At 37.9% G+C, this 26,518-nt stretch overlaps 1 protein-coding gene across 3 annotated transcripts in view; it reads left to right on the forward strand.

The window, feature by feature from the left end:
* The window catches only part of ano3 (anoctamin 3), a 107,091-nt gene that overhangs the window by 56,520 nt on the left and 24,053 nt on the right, over positions 1–26,518 (forward strand). For 2 of the 3 annotated variants that reach the window (XM_035418806.1, XM_035418804.1), the window contains exons 7-15: positions 1,287–1,418; positions 2,650–2,756; positions 2,961–3,016; positions 5,468–5,589; positions 7,271–7,405; positions 8,962–9,058; positions 12,344–12,404; positions 24,752–24,834; positions 25,617–25,757. In XM_035418806.1, coding sequence (XP_035274697.1) covers positions 1,287–1,418; positions 2,650–2,756; positions 2,961–3,016; positions 5,468–5,589; positions 7,271–7,405; positions 8,962–9,058; positions 12,344–12,404; positions 24,752–24,834; positions 25,617–25,757 — 934 coding nt within the window. The remainder of the gene's footprint in view (positions 1–1,286; positions 1,419–2,649; positions 2,757–2,960; positions 3,017–5,467; positions 5,590–7,270; positions 7,406–8,961; positions 9,059–12,343; positions 12,405–24,751; positions 24,835–25,616; positions 25,758–26,518) is intronic. The other variant, XM_035418805.1, reaches the window with a different exon arrangement.

Here is a 26,518-nt window from a genome sequence, read left to right on the forward strand (position 1 = left end):
TAAAAATCTTTTCCATTCCATTCCTGGCAGGTAATTTTGCTTATTTTAAGTGTTTGCCTTCTTGTTTGCATGGTGAATTCATTGTCCAGAGGGCTCTTAGCTCTTGGAATTATATATTTTATTCATTATAGTGAGAACTGTTCTCTACAATTGACTCAATTAGTTGTTACGCGTGATATGTGAACTTCAAGAAAAGATTTCTGAGACATCCCTTCGATCATAACTGGGAAGGGAATTACAGCCCGAAGAAAGGCATTTGAAATCCTCATTGTAGTGCTAATGAATCCCTGTAGATGGTGGTTTGTTATAACTGAGCACAAAAAGACAGAGAGAAATGGGTAGTTATTTCTGTGGTTCTTCTTTGATCTGAAAGGCAGTCTTTGGAAGGTAACCAATAATTGTGCAGAGAACTGAAATCTGCCTGGTAGTGGTAATCAATTTAATTTCTTCATTCCTGAAGGTCAACCTGCCAGAAACCAGTCATAGTCAAGCTAAGTGAGATGATGGTGTATGATATATGATATATGATATCAACAGCCATGGCTGCTTGATGAATTACAACTTTTTATGGGATATAGATATAGTCTATAGGCAATTTCTCAGTTTTATAATAAATTTCACATTCCTTGAGCACATATTATTGTTTCTCTTCTTGTCAAAGTGGTAAAGTTAGTTTCATAAAAAAGGAGATGAAATAGAATATTAAATATCCTCTGTTCAGTTTTTCAGGAATACATATGGGATTATGCATGTTCAAATAGATTTTTTTATGCCCATGTGACACAACGCTATGGAGAGGAGAAAGATTTTCTAAAGCGCAGCCAACAGCTCTTACTTGTTGCCTATTACAATTCCACATTTGTCTTTCTAAATTGCAGTGATGAATATCTGGTCCTTATAACACCTGCTGGTGGCACAGCCCAACCAAATGATTATGTACACAGTAAAATGTGCAGAGTTAATTGAACGTTAACAGTGTTAATTGGACTCTAACAGATTGTGTTCGAGTGGGACCAAATGATATCTGTTATAGTTGAATCAACACTTAGAGCTTGATTAACACTAAACATTTTACTGTGTACCTGTGTTATGATGAACCTCAGGCTAAGCTTGCACTTGAGTTATCAACCCATGGCTTACATAATTAATTCTTCCTGGTGGGGAAAAGAACAGATATTCAGTTTGAGAAGAGCTTTAGGCACATAATAAAGAATGTGTGGAGTGTGACTGTTAATGTGTAGGTGTGCGTGTTAATGGGGTGTTAGTAAATCTGGGCTCTGTGTCAGACTCCAGCTGCGTTGGCGGCAGTTGAAGAGCTGGCTGCCCAGGAACCCCATGAAGCTGGACAAAGAGGCCCTACCTGACCTTGAGGACACCGACTGCTACACGGCACCGTTTAGCAGGGCCAGAATGCACCAGTGAGTGTGCACCTCAGTCATTATAACCCTGCTTTAAACTGACAGCTTCCCCTGCCTTCATCAAGTAGAACTTCCCTCCCTGTCAGCTGGCGGAGTTGGGGTACATTCTGCAAATCAACTGGAATTCAATTTGTCGACTGAATCTACTGAGTTGACTGAATTGAATTGAATTTGTCATCAGCCCTGCTAAATACCCCCCCCCCCCTTGTTTGCCACTCCCCCATTCTGCACACAACCAAAATAAGAACATGTTTTGTCTGTATTGCTGTATTTGCTGTGGAAAAACAACATTTCAGACCTCCTTTTACTTAACTAATGCACATAATGTGCTATAATAAGGATTTAGCAAAAAATGTTTTTCCTGTGGAGATACCTTGGCATGGAGCCAATTGGCAGAAAGCTGGTGTGATGTGGGAGAGAATTCTGTTCATCTACAGTTTTAACTGAGGACTGAGGAAGCTTGCTCTCCTCAGTCCTCAGACTAGCAGTAAGTAAATATTTCTGTTTTGCAGGAGGGGGAGGAATAATATTGATGAACAAACAAACCCTGAAACACAAAGAATCGACTATGAAACCGTTTCTCTACACAGTGACAGCTGTGGCTCTGGTGTCATTTCATGGCAGTGGCATTTTTTACTCCACTTCTTTCCAATAAACTTTTGCCACATTGTTCTAAAATCGGTTCTTTGGCTATTTTGTTTAAAATTTCAATTAACCACTTTTTTAAAAAGTGGCCATAGAATGAAAAAGCATTTATAGAGTTAAGAACAGGACTTTATTTTTCAAGTATACACTAAATAAGTTACCGTACATGTTATATGGATAGCTGATTTAAAGTCCAGTGTTTGACTTTGTTTTCTGGGTAATTTATGACCACCACAAAAAAGCATTTTGACATTTTCCCATGAACATTCCATCTATCCTAATAGGCACCTAGGGTTTTATGTGAAACAATCAGAGAAATACATTATGGCGGAATATTGGAAATGCATAAAACCAGCATGTGAATTTGGACATGTAGTAAATTCCTGTGACTTCTCTGAACCTTTCTAAAGAGGAAGGATATATGATGCATAGCAATCCCAATGCCAATTGTTCAGCCATTTTCTCAAAAGTACATCTGAACGAAAGCTCAAATGTGCATTGAATAACTTTTCTGAGGAAAATGTTCGGAGAGCAGACCTAGATTCCTTTGAAATGGATTAGACTTAATTGTATTTTCTGTGTTTAGCTTCACCATCAACAACAGAGAAACGTTCTTCTCCAACTCCACAAGGAGTAGGATCGTCCATCACGTTCTGCAGCGCACTAAATATGAGGACAGAAAGTCTAAGATGGGTAAGGAGGAGTGTGGTCACTGTCATGTCATCCTGCCCCATCACTGCAATCCATCATCCGTGGTGTGAGAGGTTGTGTTATTTATTATCTGTTATGGAAGTTGAAGGATCCTTGTAACATTCCCCCTCAGTGTCTAGTCCAAAGTAACAAATAACTCTGTGAGACAATCTAGTGTCATACTGACAGTGTCCTCCACCTTTTCAGGTATCAACCGGTTACTGGGAAATGGAACATATGAAGCAGCTTTCCCTCCGCATGAGGTAAGAACCTCAGTTATGGGTGGAGTTGACATCACTAAGGAAACTGATATGATTAATGAAAAATGAATGTCTAAGCTGTTACCTTGTCCCACATTCACAGTCACATTATTGCTCCTTGAAGCTACATAACATTTTTCTATTTGCGATAGTCTAGCTGAGAAAAAGTGTGTGCATCTTTGTATTATTTATTTGTGTTGCCCCCCCCCCCCCCCCCCCCCCCCCCGCCCCCCATGCCCAGTTGTACACATTTGAGAGCATCGCTGTATAATCCTGTATCATCACTGTATAATCCTGTTTTGCCATTGTAAACGGAGACTGGGCATGACTAATTCACTGATTTCCTTTCTGTGTGTTGTCCCTTTTAAATAAATAAATAAAAATGAATAATAAATAAAAATGGCAAGTTACTCACGCATACAAAGAACTGTCTGTAAGTCATTAATACAAAGTGGGCAGAGGCAAAAAAATATGTCATTTGCTCAGGACAAAATGAACAATTCCACTTATGCAGCTGACGTGCAAAAATAAGGTCCAATATGATAATGGAGATCCTTTCAGTTCTGCTGTGACTGTGGCTGTTTCTATTATACTGTTTCTAATGGCACAACAAGCTGCAATTATGGACTTTAATAACATTTAATTTACCCTCTTTCGCTTTCATAAAGGTGTTGGCTCAACCTGTCTTCCACCATCTCAGCAATATTTTAATACCCAATATTCATTGATCTTCTCATTTCTTTTGTATTGAGCCTTAAAGACAATTACTCAACACAGCCATACCAGTATTCTCAGTTGCATTTCTGTCTAAGAGGTGGAAAATGATGTATGTTCCCTTTGGAAACTAATGGCAAGAGGCTGGAACGTGCAGCCACCCCTCCCCAACAGCACTGATTTATTGGCCTTCTTCTATTTGTTCTCAAATCTGCAAAATAATGTAGTGTAGCTATACACCTGGTTTTTCCACTTTGGTTACTGACCTAGTTTTCTAATCGCCTACCTGAGTACTTACATGAATGATTTCACACTTATACAACTATAATGAAAAAGCTTTCTAGCACTTAGCATATCTAACATTCAGCACACTCATTTATGTGACCTGCTAATGCATTGTCTGATTGGTCAAGCCCACATTTTGCCTGTGGCAGCTACACATATAGTGCAGCCCTCAGCATGCTCAGCATACCTGGAGGACTGAAAAGTGAAGAGTCCTAGCTGGTAATCTGAGCTGTCCTGAATGAACTAAAGGTGTTTCAGGTGAGACATGCCTACAAATACAAATGAGCATTCCAAATTGAATGCCCAGTTCACATTTTTTAAATGCTCAAGAAGAACAAATATCTAACAGAACACCAAAAAAATATTATATTATTAGTTATTTCAAGGGCTGTATTTGTTTTTGTGTCCGCTTTGATCCTTCTTGATCTCCAAAGCAGCTGCATTGGTTTCTAGTGTTTTGAGGCTGTGTCCAAATTGATAAAAGAGGTTCCCCCTTGAAGCAAATGTTTGGTCTGACCTTTTTTTATGGGCTGCAGGTTTATCATGACAGCCCATTTTTCCTATGGTAATTGAAGGCGGTTATTTAGAGAGCTGTTGCAGAGACAGGACATGGGGCATTATGGGGGAAAGAGGTGAAAGGAGGAGAAGAGAGTTAACGATAAAAGAGGAGAGGGAAACTACATTACATTGCAATCATTTGGCAGACACCCTTATCCAGAGCAAACAGTAGTGGAGAATATTGGTGTTACTCTCAGGAATACTAAAACATAGTTTCTTCAAGAAGGTACAGAGGCCCAGTTATAATTATTAAGTGTCAAATGATGGAGATAACAAAGCCCACATTTTAATTTTTATACAGAGCAATCATCAGTTTGGATGAGCACAGTTTCCATTTTTTTTAAAATACAGGAAACACATGCTCATGCATCTATGAACTGAAATCTTTTTTAAAGCTATCATTTGTTTCAGATTTTTCTACATGTGGCTCATGAAAGGTTGCTGGGTACCACACTTTGGTACTTTAGACTTGATGTTTGATTGATATTGTACTCACTACATTTATTAAAATAGTTTTAAAGGCTTGTGCTCCCACTTTTGCTTGTCTCCATTTTTTGAAAGAAGAAATCTTGACCGAAATGACACAGGCTTCTACCAGGGGACACCAATAGTTCTGTCACTTCAGCAGAATGTATGTATGCTGTGTAATCTTGCTTAGAGAAGCAAAGACTGTTATTCCTACTGTTCTGGTGTCAAGGATATACAGTTCAGTATATTCTTTTCAATGGTATCATTTTTTAGTCTAAGGAATATCTTAAAACCAAATTAAAAGTTGTTCAGTTTATTTGTCTGTAACATATACAGTATTACTTAAAATTAGCTTATAATTAAAAATAGGGTTATATGTGAATAGATTGAATGAACAAATGTTCTGTGTTTCTGTGTTCTTTCCATCAGGGTGGATACAAAAGCAGACACCCAATTAAAACGCATGGTGCCCAGAACCACAGACACTTGCTCTACGAGCGATGGGCTCGCTGGGGAATGTGGTACAAGTACCAGCCACTGGACCTTATTAGGTAAGCAGAACTACTACAACTGAATCTCATTAAGAAAACAGAACCACTGGCAGGCATAACTTTCATGATGCTACATTTTTGTGTGTTTTCTGCACAAACAACTGTATTCATATTATGTCTCCACCATCCCTTAAACCATATTCCTTTGTTCTCAAGTTCCAAGCAAAGGCCTCAGTTGTGATCTGAACTCTGCATACTGTGTCCTGTATGGAAACAGTAGAGTGAAATTTGTTATCTTTGCAATATACATAAGGCATGTGGAAAAGATGAATATGAGCCAAAAGTACAGAGTCAGCTTTTATTTTATGGTATTAACATGTGTTTTACCATTATACAGAAACATCTGTTTTTGTGTTGAGTCCCCCCATTTTCAGCTCTGCAAAAGTAAGTTAAAGGATTAACAGTATATCAAAGGAATGAAGTCTAATAGTTGGTTGCATAGAACTTAAATGCAATAACTGTTTCAAGTCTACAAACCATTGACCACACCAGTAATTTAGTATCTTTGTAATTTAAAATTTTTAAAAATAATTTCAAATAATTTTTAAATTTAATTTGGAATGTCCAATTAGCAAACTGTGTACAGTAGACGCATGCTCATATGTGGTGAGCTTAGGAGAGTGATAGAAATCTGTGGATCTCCTCCGAAACTTGCACCTCTTTTGACACCACATCTGCAAGCCATGCACTTGCAGAGCAGGGGTGGAGGAGACCCATTCATGCGCTTGCCAGCAGGAGTTGTTCGAGCAATGAACAATGCTCTATCCCTACCAACTGTATCCCTCCCATATCCTTGAGGGACGCAAAGCCAATTATGCACTGTTCCTGTGGGGCTCCAGACCACATTTTGCACTGGCATGGGTCGGTTTCGATCTGAGACCGTGGTGCTCTCTCAAGTGACATTTTTACCAAGTGAGCTTCCCAGCAGCCTGAATTTTTTTTCTCAATACTTTCCAAACTGCTGTACTTGATATACCCAGTTTCTGTGCTGTCCTTCTTAATGAATTCTTCTGTCCTCTTACAGATTAGTTGGCTTTCAGCCATAGTTAGTGCTCTGATTTTCAGGACGGTATATACCTCTGACTTTAAATGATCCACTGATGATAATAGTGAATAACCCATGCAAAACAGTCATCTTTTAACTCACTTTTCAGCTGAAAATGGGGGGACTAAACATAAGAACAGCTGTTTCTGTAAAATGGTAAAACATATATATGATTGCCAGTGTATTTGTCTCATATACATCTATTGATCGCATATCCAAATGCCTTAAGTATATAACTAGCAAAAATAACTCATTTAAATCTGCCGTTCGTATACTTTTGGAGGGCACTGCATATGTCAGAGCTAGTTAGTATGTCAAATTATATGCATTCCTGCATTTTTAAATAACTATAGTAAAAATATATTGATACTCTAGTTTCATATGAATATGATAAATGACAGTTGTGTGACAAGCTGAATTTTATTTCTCAGAGAGCAGGCCAAAGTATGTTATGGAAATGCCATTTGCATCCATCCTTGGTACTCTTTGGTATGAAATATGAATGTGACTAATTAATTGCTTGGTGACTGTCTGAGACCCCCTGCATGCCTCCCTTCATCCAGATCCTTCTCCCTCCTTATAGATTCTTCCATCATCACAGACAATATTTTGGCTTTTGGCCTTCTCTCTCTGCAGGCGATACTTTGGGGAGAAGATCGGCCTGTACTTTGCATGGCTGGGGTGGTACACTGGCATGCTGATCCCTGCCGCTCTGGTGGGACTCTTTGTCTTCCTGTATGGCCTCTTCACTATGGACTCCAGCCAAGTCAGGTGAGTCAACTTCATATATAATACAATGCACGCATTACTGTCACATGTTCTGTTAGTATTTTAGTGATCCCTGTGTATAACACTTTCAAATACAGATATTTCTGCCTGTTGAACTGTAGAACATGAGCTATTGTTTTTTTCATTTTTACTTTTATATACATTTTGGAATGCCCTGTTGTATTTGTAAGCCTATCTTCTTAGTTCTAAACAAATGGTCTGTGGAACTCATGGGTTCATGAGCCATTGTTCTTTATTAAATACTTTTATATATATATATTGGAATGTGCTGTTGTATCTATAAGCCTGTCTCATCAATGCAGTGTCTTCCATGAATTCAACAGCACACGTTCTCCTCTGAAACCTTAATATGCCAGCCAATCTTCTCACTCTATAGTCCATACTTGATCAGATCATATAGTGTAGTGTACTAAATTAAAATTTAGTGTTTTAGAAGGAAACTTGATAGTGCCCTGAGTCGTTTAATAGTCTACTATGGGCCATTGAATTGCATGGCTGTTTGGTTTAGTTACTTCTTCATAAATGACAGGTGCTCCATAGTGTTTTTCCTGTCTAATAAAAAGTAATCAGATTTGAATGCAAAAAGTAAAAAGCAGAGGTTTTCAAACTTGTACCTGGGCCCCACTGTGTATGCTGGTTTTTCCTCCTACCATTGCGACTCTGAACAGTCACAAGCTGTCAGTTGCTCTTAATTAGACATGTGATTTCTACTAAACATTTTACCTTTTCAAGGTGCCATTATGTCAGAAATAGCTGTGTGCCATGAAGAATAAATATTCCATATTGACATCCCAAGACCTTTAATCAAGTCAGATGATTACATGCTTACATTCAGGTGCTGAATGACAAATGATTCCTTAAAATATAGGTTAAATTCTTCAGTTGATTAAATTACAGAATGACTGGTGAAATCACTGGGGTCAAAATTGCTGAAAGTGTGTCACCTGATCACTGAAACTGAATTGTTTTCGAAAATATAAGAGTGAAGTGGCAGAGAAAATGGCAATGAGCAAAACCTGCATTATGTTGGAATAAGTGAAAGTACAAAACTATGTTAAAACATAAGGACATATTTTGAGCTTAATTGATTAACATATTGGCTATGACAAAGTGTGGGTCCCCAGGATCAAGTTTGAAAACCTTTGGTTTAGAATTATAGTGTGAGAAGAACACTAGGTCTCTCACGCTTTTTCTCAGACTTGTGACCTGTGCCCTAAAGGCCTGAAACCAATCCCAGTCATTTTGACTCTCAAAACAAAAGACATTTATTTTGTTACTGAATCTTGTAGGAATAGGCAAACTGAACAAAACAAAGTCATGCCATCCCCCTTGCATGATATCTGTCTCTCTATCTCTACTGTGTTCTCTCTCTTTATTGCATTGTTTGCAGGCCTTACTTTCTTTACATCTGGCAAGCTGTTGAGTGTTCCTTCCTTATTCTAGAAGTAAATATTGTTCTTAGTTTAACCTCATTGTAAGAATAAAGAAATAAAAAATGGATAAAGTGACAAAGGTACATCTCAGTCCTTTATCGTCAGTAGGGAGATCTGTGAGGCGAACACCATCATCATGTGTCCCATGTGTGAGGGAAACTGCAGTTTCTGGGTTCTGAGTAACAGCTGTGTGTATGCCAAGGTAAGCCCTTCACGCTCCATACCGCTTTTTAGAGGAAGTTATCACTCAGCCAATTAATCAGTCATTTATTTTTAGAGCACCATTTACTGGCCAGTTGTTAGACAGCTCTACACAGCGGGAATTTTTCGAAATGACTAGTGACTAAAAAACTGCAAAATTATTCTCTGACGACTTCAAATACTTATTTCCTGGAAAATGTCATTGATGCTTTCGAGTAAGGAAGAACAGGCCAAGATTGGATTCAGAATTTGTCCTTAACTTTGACATACAAATTATTTTTTCTTCACAGACACAGGGTTGAATTTGGTGATCTTTTGGTGATCTACTTGTTATTGTGAAGAGTCTTAACTTGGGAAAAGAAAAGTCACATCTAGATTTCAAAGATATTAGAGGAGCACTGCAGAGATTAAAATAATATTCGAAAAGGTTCTCTTTGGAAAGAAGAGGAAATGCAAATATATCAATAAAAGAGGTTCAGTTTGTCAGTAAAAGTGATCAAAAGGTAAACATAGCTAACAAGTGGGGGTCCTAGGCACTCTTAATGGTGAGATTAATAGCCTTTATTTTAACATGGCAACTATGCAACCTACACATCGCAACCTACATATTGCCATGTTAACATAAAGGCTTTTAATCTCACCATTACTCTCTCACTTGTTTACCTTTTCATAATTTTGACAGAGAAACTGAACCTCTTATCTTTTTTGATATATTAACGTATCTGGTTATTTCTATGCCAAAAGATAAGGATGGAATACAGACCAAAATCTTTTGCTCCCTAATCTATATTTTCTGTATTATAATACAAATTAATTTTGTACATGACCATTATTGGCAGGTTAGAAGCTTATCCAGTCCAGCAGCTCATAATATATCATCAAATGTGATATTTGATTTAAATTTGCATAAAATAGGTGGGGTTATAGTAAGAATACCAAAATGAGAAGTTATTTCTCATTTATGCAGATCATGTTTTAATGTTAGGTGGACAATTAACCCAAAACTATTTAAACTGTAATGAATCACAAAATAGGTTTCTCTTACTAAGGGCTAGGCATAAGCAAAAGCAAAACAACCCCCTTGAATCGTTGGAGACAAAATACATGGTGATGTCAGAAAAATTTTGAAACCTGTTCATTCTCAGAAATCCAGTTATACCTGTTTTGAATAGTCTTGTCTTAACTTAAAAAATATTGTCTTCTAATCCAGCAATTTAAATCCTTTAAAAGTACTCAGTGCAAAGTTGAAGGATAGCTTCATATACAGCAGGAATCCTATGCACATTCATGAAACATATAGCTCTCTTACAGTAAGCTGATAAATGCTACAGAGGCTATGATTTAAATCAAATACTCTGAAACTGCTAACTACCCAGCCACCCTGGAATAAAGAATACTTATGAATGAAGTAGGAGTATAAATAATAATATCACATGTAAATGAAAATGAAACGTCAATGGCAGAAAAATAACTTTATTTACAGAACTCACTTTCATCCATGTTGTGCTTTTGGAGACTAGTATAACATTCAACAAATAGTGCATATTCATCTTAGTGCATATTGAACCAAGCACTGCCTGAGGGTAAATTACTGTAGCTGTACTGTACTGTAACGAGCGCTAATTATATGGCAAATGAAAAGACGGTCATTTTCACTGTCAGCTGGCATATTCAGACATTATTTAAAAAAATAAGAGCAGTCTATTTTACTCATTCAGCATCAAAGTCAAGTTCATTATACAACCATTGGAATTGGTCTGCATTAAATATACAGTATAGTCCATATATATGACACTATATGACACTTAAAATATTCAAATGTTGCACATAGTGTGTAGTTTGACATAGCTCCTGGAAATGTATTGGCTTGTGTGTGCATGTCTGTACAGTCTACTTCTCTACAGGAGCAAAGACCAATAATACTGAACATCTTTCAGCATGTAGTATTCAATGTTTTATCTCCATTTTCTTTTCAATTCTGCACTGTAAATAGTCTGAAATTGTGTTTTAGGATTTAACTCTATTAGAGCTATTTTGGAATAATTTAATTATGTGTTTTACAGCTAAGAAAGCAGTTAGGGGAGGGGAAGGATTATGACCAATCACCCATCCCTCAGTTTGAATTCTCCTGAAAAAATAAATGTTTAATGTTAAATGTGAATTTTTCATTGAGAGTAAAGCAGTATATTTACAAAACTGGATAAAATGACCCCAGTGGGTTGTGCAGTATACATTGTTCTCATAGGCTTTACATACCTACTAACACACAAACTGTAATGAATTCTGTTCATCTCCCAAGCTTATTTACATCTGTGGCAGTTTTATCAAGAGACCATTCCATTGCTTGAGACCTCGAATTTCAATGCTTTTCTTCAGTTTCTGTTAGGTCACGTACACACTGGCAGTTTTTGGGAGTCACTACCAAATTCATTAATGAGACTGAATACTGATATATAGTACACATTACAGCAAAGCAGAGTAGAATGTGTATGAATGGGACCTGTAATCACGTAGAATAGCAATGTTTACCTCAGACCAAAGATGGCAGCAACCATACCCAGTCTGACAGTACTTTGTGTTCACTTGACTGCTCAACTAACTGGAGGCATCAGTTTATCTGCAATTTCATGATAATAAATTGCATAAATAATATCAATAATATTAATATGATGCTTTACATTGTCATAGGCTACACAGTACTGTAACAACACTTAACTTGACAAGTCTTTAATGCAAGGATTAAATTTCAGCTGCGGGTAGCTCAGATAGCGAAATTTGTAACCAATTTAAAATCATATAGCTAGCTAGTTAGCTGTACGCTGTTTGCAAGTATGTAGTTCAGTGATTTAGAGACAAAAGAAGCTGGCCTCTTTTTGTACCTTGTTTCTTTTGTGTCCTGTCCTCAAGCCAAACACTTATTAAAAATAAAGTCTGTTGATCTGACCTTAACTTTAATCTACCCTCTGCCATTTTATCAAATGAATAAGGAAGGAGGAGGGAGCAGCATAGGAGTGAGCGTAGCGCCTATGTCACTTAACAACTAGTTCTAGTGTGGTCTACTGCACTGACTAACCACATCCACACTCAGATATTGTTGTCAATACCTAAACTTTCAGATAGTGAGTTGAATTGTAGAATACGGTTGTCACTAACCTTCATAACTAAACTGCGTGTGAACGTAACAGGATTAAGCACTCCAATGAGGAGTGTCAATTGTATTTAGCTGCAGTGTGTACGTGACCTTAGAGGCCTGTACTGGTAAAGGTCACCCTTTGTGTTTTTCCAGGTGACCCATCTCTTTGACAATGGCGGAACTGTTTTTTTTGCAATCTTCATGGCAATATGGGGTAAGTAGAGAAAATTGTACAGTTCACATTTGTTCTTGTTAAAGAAATGGCAGTAAGCTTCTTCAGCTTCAGTTAATAATGATCAACAAGCTACCAGCTGTTGGTCCATATGGATAATTGCAACCAACTCAAAGCTGAGTAATGTGGGCAGAATGTAAATAACCTAAACTAACTAATTGAGGTGTATGTTTACGTGAAGATTTGCAAAGCTCATCTGCTGAAAACTTTAAATGGAAAGTTTGTGGTGAATTTCTAGATAACCCCTTTAATTTCAGTCCTAAATGCTTGTTGAAATGATTAAATGCACAGATTCTAAAGCACACCACGTATAGCAGGAGACAATTAAGGAAAATTTCCAGAAAAAATATTTCTCAAAATAGCCATTTCTCTTAATGATATATTTATCCAAATTTATTTGTGAAGTGAAGTTTTTACAAAAATATTGCAATTCCACAACATATTGATTACAGCTACCACTAAAATATTTGGGCCACTTGTATTTTAGACTTTTCTGGTTTTCAACATCATGTTCTTGATCATAGCCTGGATGTTATTGCAATGTTCTGTATTAGAACTGTACTAGAGTCTCATTCTGTGACCGAATGAATTAAATCACTCCAAGTCGAAACACCCTTTGCCATGAACTGCAGATACCAAGTTGTTTTAATTTAAAGCTTAAAATTGTAGTCATGCAATCATTGATTTTGTTCATTATATCATATATTATATCTCCATAATATTTTTGACATTTCTAAAAAACTTACGGCTAAAGTGTTAAGTGTTAAAGGTCATTGAATACTAGAGAATATGAAATAAAAAGGTTGACAGAAATATGTCAAATCTGATTTAATTCAGGTAGATAGATAGATTTAATCCCATGTTTAGAGGCTTCCCCCATTAATTTCATGCAGAAAAAAATTCTCATTGTAATTCTTTGGCAGATTTGTTTTGATTTACAAAAAGTTTCTTCTACTGAATAGTGTCTGTGTCCCCCAATGTAAGCAAATGGTTAGGATGAAGAGTTTCTAGTATGAATAGCTCTTGCGTTGTCATACTACTGTATGACGTGTGGGAGTCTCTCTCTGCTTGCCTGGCTGTTCATCAGTGCCTGTGTCCCTGTGGAAAGTTGGTCATCTGAATGTGGTCTCCTTGGACTCCAGGGTTGTAGTAGGCCAAGCCATCAAATTTCAAGTCCAAGGGCTCACCGTTGTCCAGTCTCAGAACTGGGGGTCAGAGAAATAAAAAAAATGTAAACAGCATACAAATGTCAGGAAAGGAGTGGCATAGTGGTCAGTGGAGGTAAGTATAAGTATATTTACATATATATTCATGTACTTATACTTACATAGATTACATCATATAACATTACATTACAGGCATTTGGCAGATGCTCTTATCCAGAGCGACGTACAACAAAGTGTATAACTGTAACCAGGGACAAGTGTGTTGAAAACCCTAGAGGGAAGTACAGTTCCAAGTGTAGGGAGCGACCGCATAGTTTAACTTGGATATAAGCAAGTACATGAGTATATAAGTAGTTATAGTATACTGCTATAATACAAGCTGTGTAAGTCGGCAGCCAAATAAGTACATATAATCATAGCTGAAAAGATTAAGTCAACATGGTAAAGCATTTTATGAGGAACTTATGGAAACATAATTTCAATTGGTAAGGATTAAATACTGGAATATGTTAGCAGGTATTTACTTGGCTGATTGTTTAACTGCCAGTTTTTAAAGGGAAGTGCAATGTATTGGGATCCTTAAAGGGAGAACACAACTAAGGATTTAGAGTCAGATTTCAGGTGTGTCCTCAGGCAAATGAGTTACTGCCATTTGAATTCTACTTCCTCTTTGTAAATGGGTGAAATCCTCACTCTGGTTACCATGGATCTCATTTCAGCCAGTGAATAATCACCAGTTTGTGAAAGATTTTGTGTGGCTGTGTGTCTCAACAAAGGGAAAAGAGCGCCTGACAGGGTGTGTGTGTGTGTGTGTATGGGGAGGGGGGGGAGGGGTGGGCAAGATTAAATCTCGCCTTAAGGGCTCTGTGCTACATAATCTGAAAACGCGTTCTTCTTATTGAAACAAAAATGGGTCAAATTATTAGATGGCTGTGTAAACAGGAGCTGTCCTAAATGCATACTTTCATCTTCTTACATGATCCTAGTCACTACATGCACATGGGTGAGCACACACATGCACGTGCATACAGAAGCATTTTTGGTTTTTAGCTTTACAAAGAAACTCCTAGTAGAATACATAAATGAACTTGTCAACCCATGCCACTAAGGTTTTCTCCCAAGCCCAATAATGTATCCATTCTAATTTAGACTTGTACCCATGAACCTCATAAATAAAACAATTTAAATGGAGCTTTTTACATCTACGATTGGATAGATTTTGGCCTCCTAGAACCAGTGGTAGGAGTGGTGATCATTACTAACTAGAGGCTGGTAATCAGAAGAAACCAAACCCATCCCCTAATTCTACCTGGTTCCGACGGCATATCCTCGATGAGTTTCCTGTGCATGAACTGTCGTCCATTCTTCTTCTTCAGGAGGATGTAAATGATAAACCCCACAAACCCCACTGCCAGAGCTGTGCCGATAATTGCACCCCAAGCGTTAGTGTTATTCCTTGACTTCCTGTCAATGTGCGTGAAACCTGAAATAAAAAAGTTAATCAATGCCTTTAATCTTTTATTTTTCCAGTACTCTCTGAAACAGTTCAGACTTAATGCCTACCGTCAGTGCAGTCACTGCAGGCCTCCGCTACATACTTAGTAGGGCAGAAAAATGCTGTTCTAGGCAGAATATTATCACTGACCTCCTTTTGCTTATTTTGGTGCAGAATCAACTGTACTGTACTGTTCTCTCCTGAGACTTTTATAGACAGGGTAACCATTGGTCTGATGCCTGAATTGTCCAAGCGTTGAGAAACTGTGGGAGGTACCAGGAACTTTCAATATAGGTTGCATGGAAATAGATTTGTAATTCAAATAAGTGGTAATATAAAGGAAGCTTGACTAAAGTATGCTCTGGAAGTATAACTTGATGTTCTGCTTACTGAAGATTGATGAGAAGCTCAATTCCAACTATATTTGCTCGATAATCATTATTTTGATGTTGACTATTTGTTTAAAGGCTACCCATTCCATCACAGAATACACTTCTTGGTGTGAAATGTTAGCTATATATCAAGATTAATATTCAAATGCAACATAAAAAGCATCCTGGGGTTTCCTATAGCACTAGCATTTATATGTGAAATGATACCTTTCTCCTAGATGCCTACCTTCACACAAATACACTACATTTCCAAAAGTATGTGCATACTCCTTCTTCTAATGAGTGGTTTTGACTATTTCAGGCACACACATTGCTAACAGGTGCATAAAATCAAGCATACAGGCATGCAATCTCCATTGACAAACATTGGCAATAGAATGGATCATACTGAAGAGCTCAGTGACTTTCAACATGGCACTGTCATAGGATGCCATTTTTCCAAGTCAGTTCAGTTAATATCTGCCCTGCTGCCCCAGTCAAGTGTACGTGCTGTTAATTTGAACGTATAGGAGAAACAGCCGCTTAGCCACAAAGCGGTAGGCCGCACAAGCTGACAGAGCGGGACCGGCGAGTGCTGAAGTGTGTAGCGCGTATAAACCATCTGTCCTCAGTTGCAGCACTCACTACAGTGTTCCAAACTACCTCTAGAAACAACGTCAGCGCAAGAACTGTTCGTCAAGAGCTTCATGAAATAGGTTTCCACAGCCAAGCAGCCGTACTCAAGCCTAAGATGCCATGTGCAATGCCAAGCATCGGCTAGAGTGCTGTAAAGCACACCGGCATTGGAATCTGGAGCAGTGGAAACACATTCTCTGGATTGATGAATCACACTTCACTATCTGGCAGTCTGATGGACAAATCTGGGTTTGGCAGAATGCGTGCCAACTGTACTGGCCCAAATTGTGCTAACTGTAAAGTTTAGTGGAGGAAGAATAATGGCCAGGGTTTGGTTCCAGTGAAGGGAAATCTTAATGCTACAGCATACAATGACATTCTATAGAATTGTGGGCTTCCAACTTTGTGGCAACAGTTTGGGGAAGGCCCTTTCTTGTTTCAGCATGAAAGTGCCCCTATGCACAAAGAAAAGTCCATTAAGAAATGGTTTGCTGAGTTTGGTGGGGGAAGAAATAGACTGGCTTGCGCAGAGCCCTGACCTCTACCCCATCAAACACCTTTGGGAAGAATTGGAATGCCAACTGCAAGTGATGGACTGGAGGCTGTTACAGCAGCAAAGGGGGGGGTCCAACTCCATATTAATGCACCTGTATTTGGAATGAGATGTTCAACAAGTACATAATGGGAATGTTCAGGTGTCCACATACTTTTGGAAATATAGTGTATTCCTGAAAGCAAATGTGCTCTTACTGCCAGTGAAGGGCCTGCAAATCAATCAACCACTTATCATTTCCATTCGATTCTGCATGTATCCGAGGGTGGGGAGCATGAAATGTATGTCAGCCAGCACAGAAAATAAACTCTAATGTCATTTAATGATGCCTGGATTACCTTCTGTTTGATTGCTGATTATTAACCTGAAGGTAAGGTACAGTATAGGCTTATAACAAAATAGAATATCCTGTTTCAGAATAAGGCTACAGTGCTGGAAGACTAATTCCAATTCACATTAAAAAAAATCTTTTGTTGCAAACATTTTAGTGGCCTAAACACCCTGAATTCCCAATGTATTCACATCTCTGAGGTTTTGCTGTATTTGCATATAAAAAATGAACTGAACTTGTGTGAAGGTACCAACTCTTCATTTCATGAAGTTACGCAAATCACTATTGTTTTGTGAAGGTAACAAACAAAGGAGCCCCTTGGCATGGCTGTGTTTCCAGACAGTTCTGTCTCTACCCTCTCACCTCTGTTCTCTGTGTTGTTCCCTGAATCCCCAGCCTTGACTTTGGTGTTGAGGCTTGTTGTGTTGGTGGTGGATGTAGGGGTGGAGGTGGAGCTGGTGATCGTGGTGGTGGAGGTGGAGGTGGAATTAACTTGGGGTGGCCCAGGGATGTGCTCTGTTGTGGAAGAGGTATAATCCTGGCTCTCAGGTATAACTGTCACAGTGACGTTAGGTGCATCTGCTGTGCCATTGCTGGCCCAGCCCTTGGTGGTGGTGGTGGTGGTGGTGGTGGTGGTCGGGGGGCTCGATATGGTGGCATTAGACACTTCAGGCAGACCAGTATCCCATGGTCCAGTGCTGTTGCTCCCCGAGGTGACAGATGTATCGTTGGTTGAAGATAACAGGATGTCTGGTGAAGCCGTGATGGGGTTCCCAGCTGCACCATTGGTCGTAGAGGCTGGGAGACTATCAATTGCATTTTCCATCACACCTGGAGTGGTGGAGTTCAGCATTGGGACTTCTTGGAAAGCCTCGTTTGTCATTTTGTCCTGCTTTGCGGTGTTTGTATTCACATCCAAGGTGTTGCTACCTACACTGGTTGTTGGTGTGTCAGTGTCATTGATGTTTCTGTAGAAATTCTGTGGAAATTCTGTAGAATTCTGGAGTCGCACTCCATTCAAAGCTTGGAGCATCAGGACCAGCAGAGTGGTCAATCTTAAGTGCAGGTCCATGGCTTTTAATATTCTGTATGAAAAATGAAAACAATGAGGAACTGAAATGGGATATCATTTTGTCATGTAATGGTTATAGAATTGAAGATACATTGCAGATTTGAATAATATGTGACTGATTTGTTACCCTGGTGTGAGAACAGTTGTTACTGATGTGCTTCAGATTTCAACGTAAAAGTATGATAATATGTAAAGTGTAAAGGCTTGGTATTTAACCAAGGTACTGCTTATCATAATTATTTATATTGAAAGTTAATATATCTATCCTGGTTTGTGAAAGACTAACTCAGAATATTTTAGCTTCTGGTCATTTTTACTGCAAGTGCTGATATCAATAATTATTATTTTTAAGCTTTCATTGTAGCTGCTTAGCTGCAAGTGTAATTTCAGGTATACCAGTGCTGTATTTATTTATACAACATGAGATAAATCATTAGTGTATTGGTTAGATGTGAATGCTAATGTGGACAAACGCTTGTAATATCATGTCTGATGTAAGCTGCCAAAAGACAAAACATTTTAAGAGAACTTCTTGTCTCTTAAACACTAATGCAGTTCTCATGGTGAATGTTTTTATAAAAGAACTTCATGCAACAGTGCGATCTGGAGTGTGGACTCCTTCCAAATTTAAAGGGTGTGTACAACTTCAACTGCCACATGACTTATAAGAAGCATGACATGTGTAACTGGCCTGGCTATTCTGACAATGTTACAGAGGCAAGACTTTTATGCTGAACTGCCACTCGTTTTCTGCATTTTTATGAGTTATGTTCCTTTAGTTTCTCTCCTCATATCACAATCTAGCAATCATCTCATTTTATTAATATTGCTTAAAGCAACGTGTCATGTGTTTGACATTTATTATTTATATGACACAGCATTTGTATTATGATTGTGCTCCAGAATGAGGTTTTGTACTTTTCTTTCTAGTTTAGGATACAGGGTCTCTATATTTAGAACACGATGCCTGAAGGTGTGTAATACATTAAACATGCATTCAGACCAAGACAACGGAATGTTGTTCACCTACAGGTGAAAACCTGTGTCATAAGGAATGAAGAATTAAATACGTCTTAGTTACTTGAGGTTGTTTCTCAGATTAAATACAATATAGTGCTTTGTGATTTGAAAGCCTGGAGGCAGACTTCGATGAGAAAATACTCATTATGTTATAAAAAGTGCAGATGTTAAGGCTAAGTGAACAAATGAATCAGGCTACAGCTTTTTGTGAGTTGTGAATTCAATACCATTGTCTCAGCTGTGTTCTGTAACCATTTTCAAGTTAAACACATTTTAAAGGATTCGTGTTTCCCCTGAAACAGGATAAACAGGTCCTTTCATCACGGAGGTTGTTTTTTTATGGCATATGGCTTATAAATAGGAGGAGTCTGATTTCAGATTGTATTCCCACTCTCGCTTAGACATCTTCCCTGTATCTGTTTCTATAGTAAACGTCTTGTGTCAGTGAGTGTTATAGAAAATACCGTGGCCTCAGACCAAATTATCTTTCTTTGGCCATTTATTTGATCAGTCACATAAAATAGAGTTCCATATATAAAACTTGAAAATAAAAACAATGTTCTCTCTCTCTCACAATGTGTGTGTGTGTGTGTTTGTGTGTGTATACACTATTAATATGTAGTTCACTTCTTTTGTTATGTAGTATCTGTTTAAGGTCACAGCATGGTGTTGTGGATATGGAAACTTGCCACCAGAAAGAAGCATTTTCCCATGTGAGGAGCTGCTGTCATATCCATAAGCAGAGTATAGTAAAAATTCGACTAAAATCATAGATAATATATGAACGATTTTATAAAGTCATGACAAATGAGGAAGCAAAGCAATCTAATAGTGTCTTGGACCAAATTTTGAGGGCATAGTCATCAGCCTGTAATATTTGCAAGAACATTTTGGGGTTGTTTCCTGAACAAAAAAATCTAACATAAAGACATTTTCAAGGATTGGCACATTTCACAATGTGACACATTATACTCATATTGTGAAGTTTCATCAAGGCCTTTTGCGTATAGTTGGTCTTATTACAGTCAAAGAGGGGAAGAGAAAACTTGATACATGAGCAATAATCCACTTTCATCTAGACAATAACCCCTCTGTCCATTCTCACTTAAAATGATTCACTCCAAATAGAGACTCCTTCCCAAAAAACCTCTCTATGCTACATACAATTGCTCAGGCAACCATATATACTTTTCTGTGATTTTACAGAATGAGAACAATACTGAGAAAAATACCTGAGAAGTTCCATAATGTATTTTCTAAATAGTTCTTTCTTGACAGTTCTTATGAATTTTTCCAAAAAAAGCCATTCTTTCTATATTGATCCATTTTGTATTTCTACCAAAACATATACCTCTGACATGGCACCAGCATTCTCTGATAACTAAAGTGAGTTCAGCAGATTGATTTACCAGACAACCGGCAAGCAATCTTTTTATATTTCCGGAGGATGGATATTGAAATCATTTAGTTTCCCTAGTTTGAAGTGGAAGCATAAATGAAAAGTTTAAAATGTTATCACTACACTACATAGAGAAAATACAAGCCACGTACCTGAAGCAGGAAATGGGTAGGTTCTCTGTTGTCGTGCGAGAGCAGGTGTGAAATAGATGAGCGCTGTCACCACAGAAACAGAGCCAGCCTATTAGACAAAGAGGTGCATGGGGACAGGAAGTGGGTGGGGAACACCTGAAGTCACCTGAAAACCCGCTTGACCGGATTTTTTGCCATTCAGTGCACACCCTTGTATTCAGCCAGTGAATACAAAAGCATTATCACAATGTGGTTCTGTTATGATGTCAAGTCTTTGAACTATGTTTAAAAATATATTTACGTCACAACATTCTTAAAGAGTGACTTGTATCTATTTTCTACCCACGACTCTAAAAAGGGATATTTTTACGACAAAACAGTATATTACAATTACAAAAGTATATTTTTTCTTGTTTGCATTTATTGAGAAGTATAGTCTACTCTAGGTTTCCACCAGAAGAGATTGGGACAGCAGTGGTAGATCAGAAAGCTGTGCTTGCCTCCTGGCTAAGGAATCATAATTCCCTTGACACAAAAGAATATCTGGTATATTTACACCTATGTAATCAGGAATCCTGAGGAACCTCTATTTCAACAGTTTGACTGTGAAGTAAATTTGATATCAAGCAAAACAAAACTCATTACTTGTCACTAAACAAGCTGAATTCCTCATTTGTGTCACTGTGAAAGTTAGTGAGGCAGAACATAAATGAATATCCTTGTGACTAAAATACAATGATGCTCAAATGGGCCTTTCTGTCCCTAAAATGCTTCCTAAACAATTATCAGTACTTATAGACAAAAAAACTCTAGTAATAACTGATATATATTTATTAAAGCTGCAGGATTATAAGAATTGTTATTCCTTACCTGCTTGTCGGGAGTATTATGCTAAATGTCATAGTAATAGACTGACCATTTTGAAATTCTTCATTACTGCAACAAAATGTAGTCCTTCACCTTCAGGGTAGAATTGCAAAACCAGCCACACAGAGATTACCAACCCCTGGTTCTCCTCCTTAACTTGACTACAAGTATGTTTGTTGTTATTTCCCATCAGCCACAAGATTCCTCTGCAAACCAGAATTTACATGAGGGCGAAGGGTAGTTATGGTTTGAACAGAAATAAGTTATAAATTGGATTTCTTTTTCCAATTAAAAATATTGAATTTTATACTTTTAAAAGTATTTTATAGATCTTCTAATTCAGGACAATGAGTCTTGTTTATTGGACAGTTTCACTGTCCGGCAGTATGCAGACAAGCATGCATTCACCTCAGAAGTGCATGCTGTGACACAGTGCTACCAGCTGGACAGTCATTGTGTTGGGGAGCACACTTAATAGAGAGCTGGTCTAGGAAAACTACAGGTGGCTGATTAACCGGAGGAGGCATTGTTCCATGATGAGACAGGGACGCCCCTGCTTAACGCTCAGGGACAGAACTTCACTGTGACCTGACCGATGAGCACATCATTACACTAATGTGAGTGCTTCAGAACAGCATGCCCTAAAACAGCTACATAATTAAAATATGATATTATGTAAATTCATTCAATTTCAAAATGTTGCATTAAATTTGTAATTTCTCAGGTACAATATTAAATTAACATAACATATATATGACATCTTTATATATATATATATATATATATATATATATATATATATACAGGTTTTGTGTTTTATATTCCATAGCAATATATTCCAAAGAAGCAATGAAAGCTTTGACATAAATGCTGTTTTTTTCATCTAATGTTTCATTCTAGCTACATGTACAGAAAAAAAAAATGTTGGTTTTATGTCCTGAAATTGTACTGGGCAGATAATTACAGGGGCCACCTCAGCAACTGGCAGTTGGTCTCTACTGTGATGCTTGCGATGATTCAAGGTTGAGAAACTAAATGAAGCTTTGTATATAAGCCTCACAACTAAAAGATAACAATAAATCTGTAATGATGTTGGGTGTTTCTTATTAATTCTCCTGTGTTAATTATCTACCTCATACAGTTTGAGGGCAAACGTTTACATACACCTAGGCTGAAGATATTCAAATTCAGTTTTTCACAACTCCGCACATTTCATGTTACCATATGTTTCTTTTGGAAAGTCAATTAGGGCATCTACTTTGTTTACATCAGAGTTCATTTTAAAACAACTGATTAGAGATGGTTTTATTTCAGCTTTAATTCACCATATCAGAATTCCAATTCCTTGAATAAAACGCTTGGGGTAGCTTTCCACAAGCTTCTCACAATACTTTGCCAGAATTTTTGCCCATTCCTCTGGGCAGAACTGGTGTATCTCAGTCAGGTTTGTGGGCCTCCTTGCTCTGACATGCTTTTTCAGTTTTTTTGATGGCTACTCCAATACTTTCACTTTGTTGTCTTTAAACCATTTTGTTACAACTTTGGAGGTATGCTTAGGATCATTGTCCTGCTGGAAGACTCAGTTGCAACCAAGTTTTAACTTTCTAGCTGCAGGTGTTGCTTCAGTATTTCTAGGTAATCCTCTTTCCTAATGATGATTATTTTGAAATGACCTCTTATGGAAATAAAGTCAATACCCTAATTGACTTAACTTATGGGCATCAGTGTAGTATGATGGGTAAGGAACTGGTTTTGTAATCATAAGGTTATAGGTTCGATTCCACGGTAGGACACTGCCATTGTACCCTTGAGCAAGGTACTTAACCTGCAGTACATATCCAGCTGTATAAATGGATACAATGTAAATGCTAATTAAAAAGGTTGTGTAAGTTGCTCTGGAAAAGAGCATCTGCTAAATGCCTTTAATGTAATGTAATGCCTTTAATGTAATGTAACACATGAAATGTATGGTAACATGAAATATGTAGAGTTGTGAAAGTTTGAATGTCTTGAGTTTGAATGTCTTCAGCCTTGGTGTATATAAACCTTTGGCCTCAACTGTAAATGGATAAAAGTTGTCTTCCTTTCCTCCTTTCATTGGGCATCAGCTAATGGATTTCACATTAAGTAAATAGTACTTTAGGAGGAACCTAGCAATACATTCAATATGAGTTTAATCAGTAGAGTTTAACACTTATTTGAATGAAGAGAAAACACAGTTTGCAACACACAGCCTTTATTTACAAATATTTAAGAGAAGACATAGAAAAAGATTAATTGTGGGACAGTGGCTTTCGACTGCAGAGGAACTCACAGGCCGGTCCTTGCTTCTAGCTTCTCCAGCACAGGCCTGTTGACTTGGATATCTCACCGAAACTAATATCTTGACCACAGGTTTACTCAGAATCTTCCATTGTGAGTAATGGAGTAAAGAGTTAAGTCCCAGCCTATTTGACGAAGTCTCTTATGATGGTATCCTCTCACGGGCAAGCTGCTTGGTCCAGGGCCTTGGAGTCGGAACAAAAAGAGCTGCAAAGCACTCTTTCAAAGGGAAGCTAAAAAGCTTGAAGTAAGGAGAGAAGCACAGGAAGCCCTGTGCATTGACCTCCTACTGTATATATTCATTTGGTCAATCCCACATTCAAAGCTGTTTGTCAGCTCAGATGTCGCACGCACACTAGTTTATGTCTCCCAAGCACTGGAGGAGAGAATGTCCTATGACGCATTCAATTGAGTCATAAAATGTTTTCAGTATCATTTCGTTGAAAAGGGGAGGGAGAGGGAGCAAATAATTAACTTTGCTCAACAAGGAATGCAGAATGTGTACGCTACAAATCTATGTAAAGAATGCATACATAGAGACTTGGTCCCTTGCAGTTGTTTGTAATTGTTTAGGATGTATTGCTGAAGTTATTAATAGGTGTTTCCAAGTGGCCCCATCAAGGTAGCTCTGCTTGTCATCTTCAAACCTAAGACTTTGCTGTCACCGCCACATAACAAGCAACACGATTAGCTCACTCAATTATTGACCAGAAAGGATCACAGCCAATCACACCCTTGCTTCTCAAATGCTTAAGTCATATTCTGTAGCAGATTTTCCACTGTACATAGATGTTCTATGACTCATCAAATTTATAATTTTGAATTGACACCCATTTTCTCTTTTTTAATTCACTGATGGGGTATCAAGGCTTACCTTCTTTGATAGCCGTTAACTAAAGACGTTAATATCCAGATAGACAAATCTGTGGGAGATTTGTCATGGTCTACTGATTCTCTCCTCTTCAGCCACTGTGTTCCTGGAGTTCTGGAAGCGGAGGCGAGCAGAGCTCACATACGACTGGGATTTGATCGACTGGGAAGAGGAAGAAGTAAGGGGGGGGGGGGGGGGGCCCGGGGATGGGGGGCCGTAGGACTTTATATCACCATGGTGATAATGGAGAAATGACAAAATACATAAAGATGGAAAATTGCATAAGATAACAGACAATTCAGCTTGATTCATCATTTGCCCATATCTTAAACAATGAAAAAACAAAAGCTGAATAAAAGCTAAAATAAAAGCCAGAATAAAAGCTGGCCACCTCTCCAGAGAGAGTGTTGTTTCCAGCAAGTCCCGCTATAATTCTGCCCATCCATTAACATTCCTATTATAGTACTGACATTGATCATGTTATTGATTGACTGTCTAATGCCTTTTTGGATAGACCTAATTTAAGCATTTAGTAGTGAAGATATTTATAGGTAGGAACAGAGGTGGAGTGATGGGAGGTCACTTGATTCATGGGCTCAAAAGGAAATTGAGGGTGAGCATGACACAAGGCTGTCAATCTGAGAAAAAAGTGTCCTGGTAACATGTTTGGTCCAGTGTTTAAATGAACACTTGCTGGACTTCAGTTTCACATACATATTGTGTTCAGAATTATTCTAGAAAGATTGAATCCGATAAACATCTCACGTGATGATGAAAAACCTCAGATGACCTAGTAATAGTTGATGGCATACTCTTTCCATATATTTTAGTGGAATTATGGCTATCTTAAAAATCTAGCTCTTTTGGTTTTCACAAAGTGTGTTTGTGTGTGTGTGTGTGTGTGTGTGTGTGCAACTGTATGGAACAATGTATAATGCTGTGGAACAATGTGACTTTCAGGAGGAGCTGCGGCCCCAATTCGAGGCGAAATATTCAAGAGTAGAAAGAGTCAACCCCATTTCTGGAAGACCCGAGCCCTTCCAGCCTTTCTCAGACAAACTCAGCCGTCTAATGGTCTCTGTGTCAGGAATCTTCTTCATGGCATGTTCTTATTCTTCTCTTTGCTTCTCTTTGTTACAGTTTTTGCATGTCTTGTATTTTTGTTTGTATCTGCACAGCAAGCAACCTTAGTCAGGGCAACATGTAAAACAATATGAACGCAAAATGAAAAACAACAAAATAATGCACGAATTCTTGAAATAAATGGTGTAATAGTACAATTATTGAATTAACATAATTGTACAATACATTTCGTAATCCAAGTAAGAAAATAATACAATGGCCCCTGTCACCATATAAGCAACATATGACAGAAGTTAATATATATTCAACAGTTGATCTAGAATGTTGGCCATCTATATATTAATTTAGTTGCATAAGATAATTAGGTATAGTAAAATACAGTGACATTTTTTTAGGTTGAATAATATGAAGTCATTATACAGATAATATGTTGAAAGAGTCTGTTTCTCAAATGTCTCAGGTGCCAACATCCTTGACAGCAAAATATCCACTTCTGAATCAAATGCATTATTATTCATGCATTTTCAAGTTTATTCTCATAAACTACAGCTGCAAGATTCTGTGTCACTTTAGCCAGGAACGGCATATTGGATTTCAATCTGACATGTGGAAATATTTACATTCAGCTCATGGTATTGATTTTCTTCCTTTGTCATACATCCAAGATTAACTGGTTTTAACCTAGAGCGGTGCTGTAGCAGCCTAACATCTCCCTCTACTGGATTACTCAAGATTTAATATAGGCAAAAACCAAACCACTGTGTTTCCCAAACAAATAA

Source organism: Anguilla anguilla, chromosome 5 (genome assembly GCF_013347855.1).
Source record: "Anguilla anguilla isolate fAngAng1 chromosome 5, fAngAng1.pri, whole genome shotgun sequence".
NCBI lineage: Eukaryota > Metazoa > Chordata > Actinopteri > Anguilliformes > Anguillidae > Anguilla > Anguilla anguilla.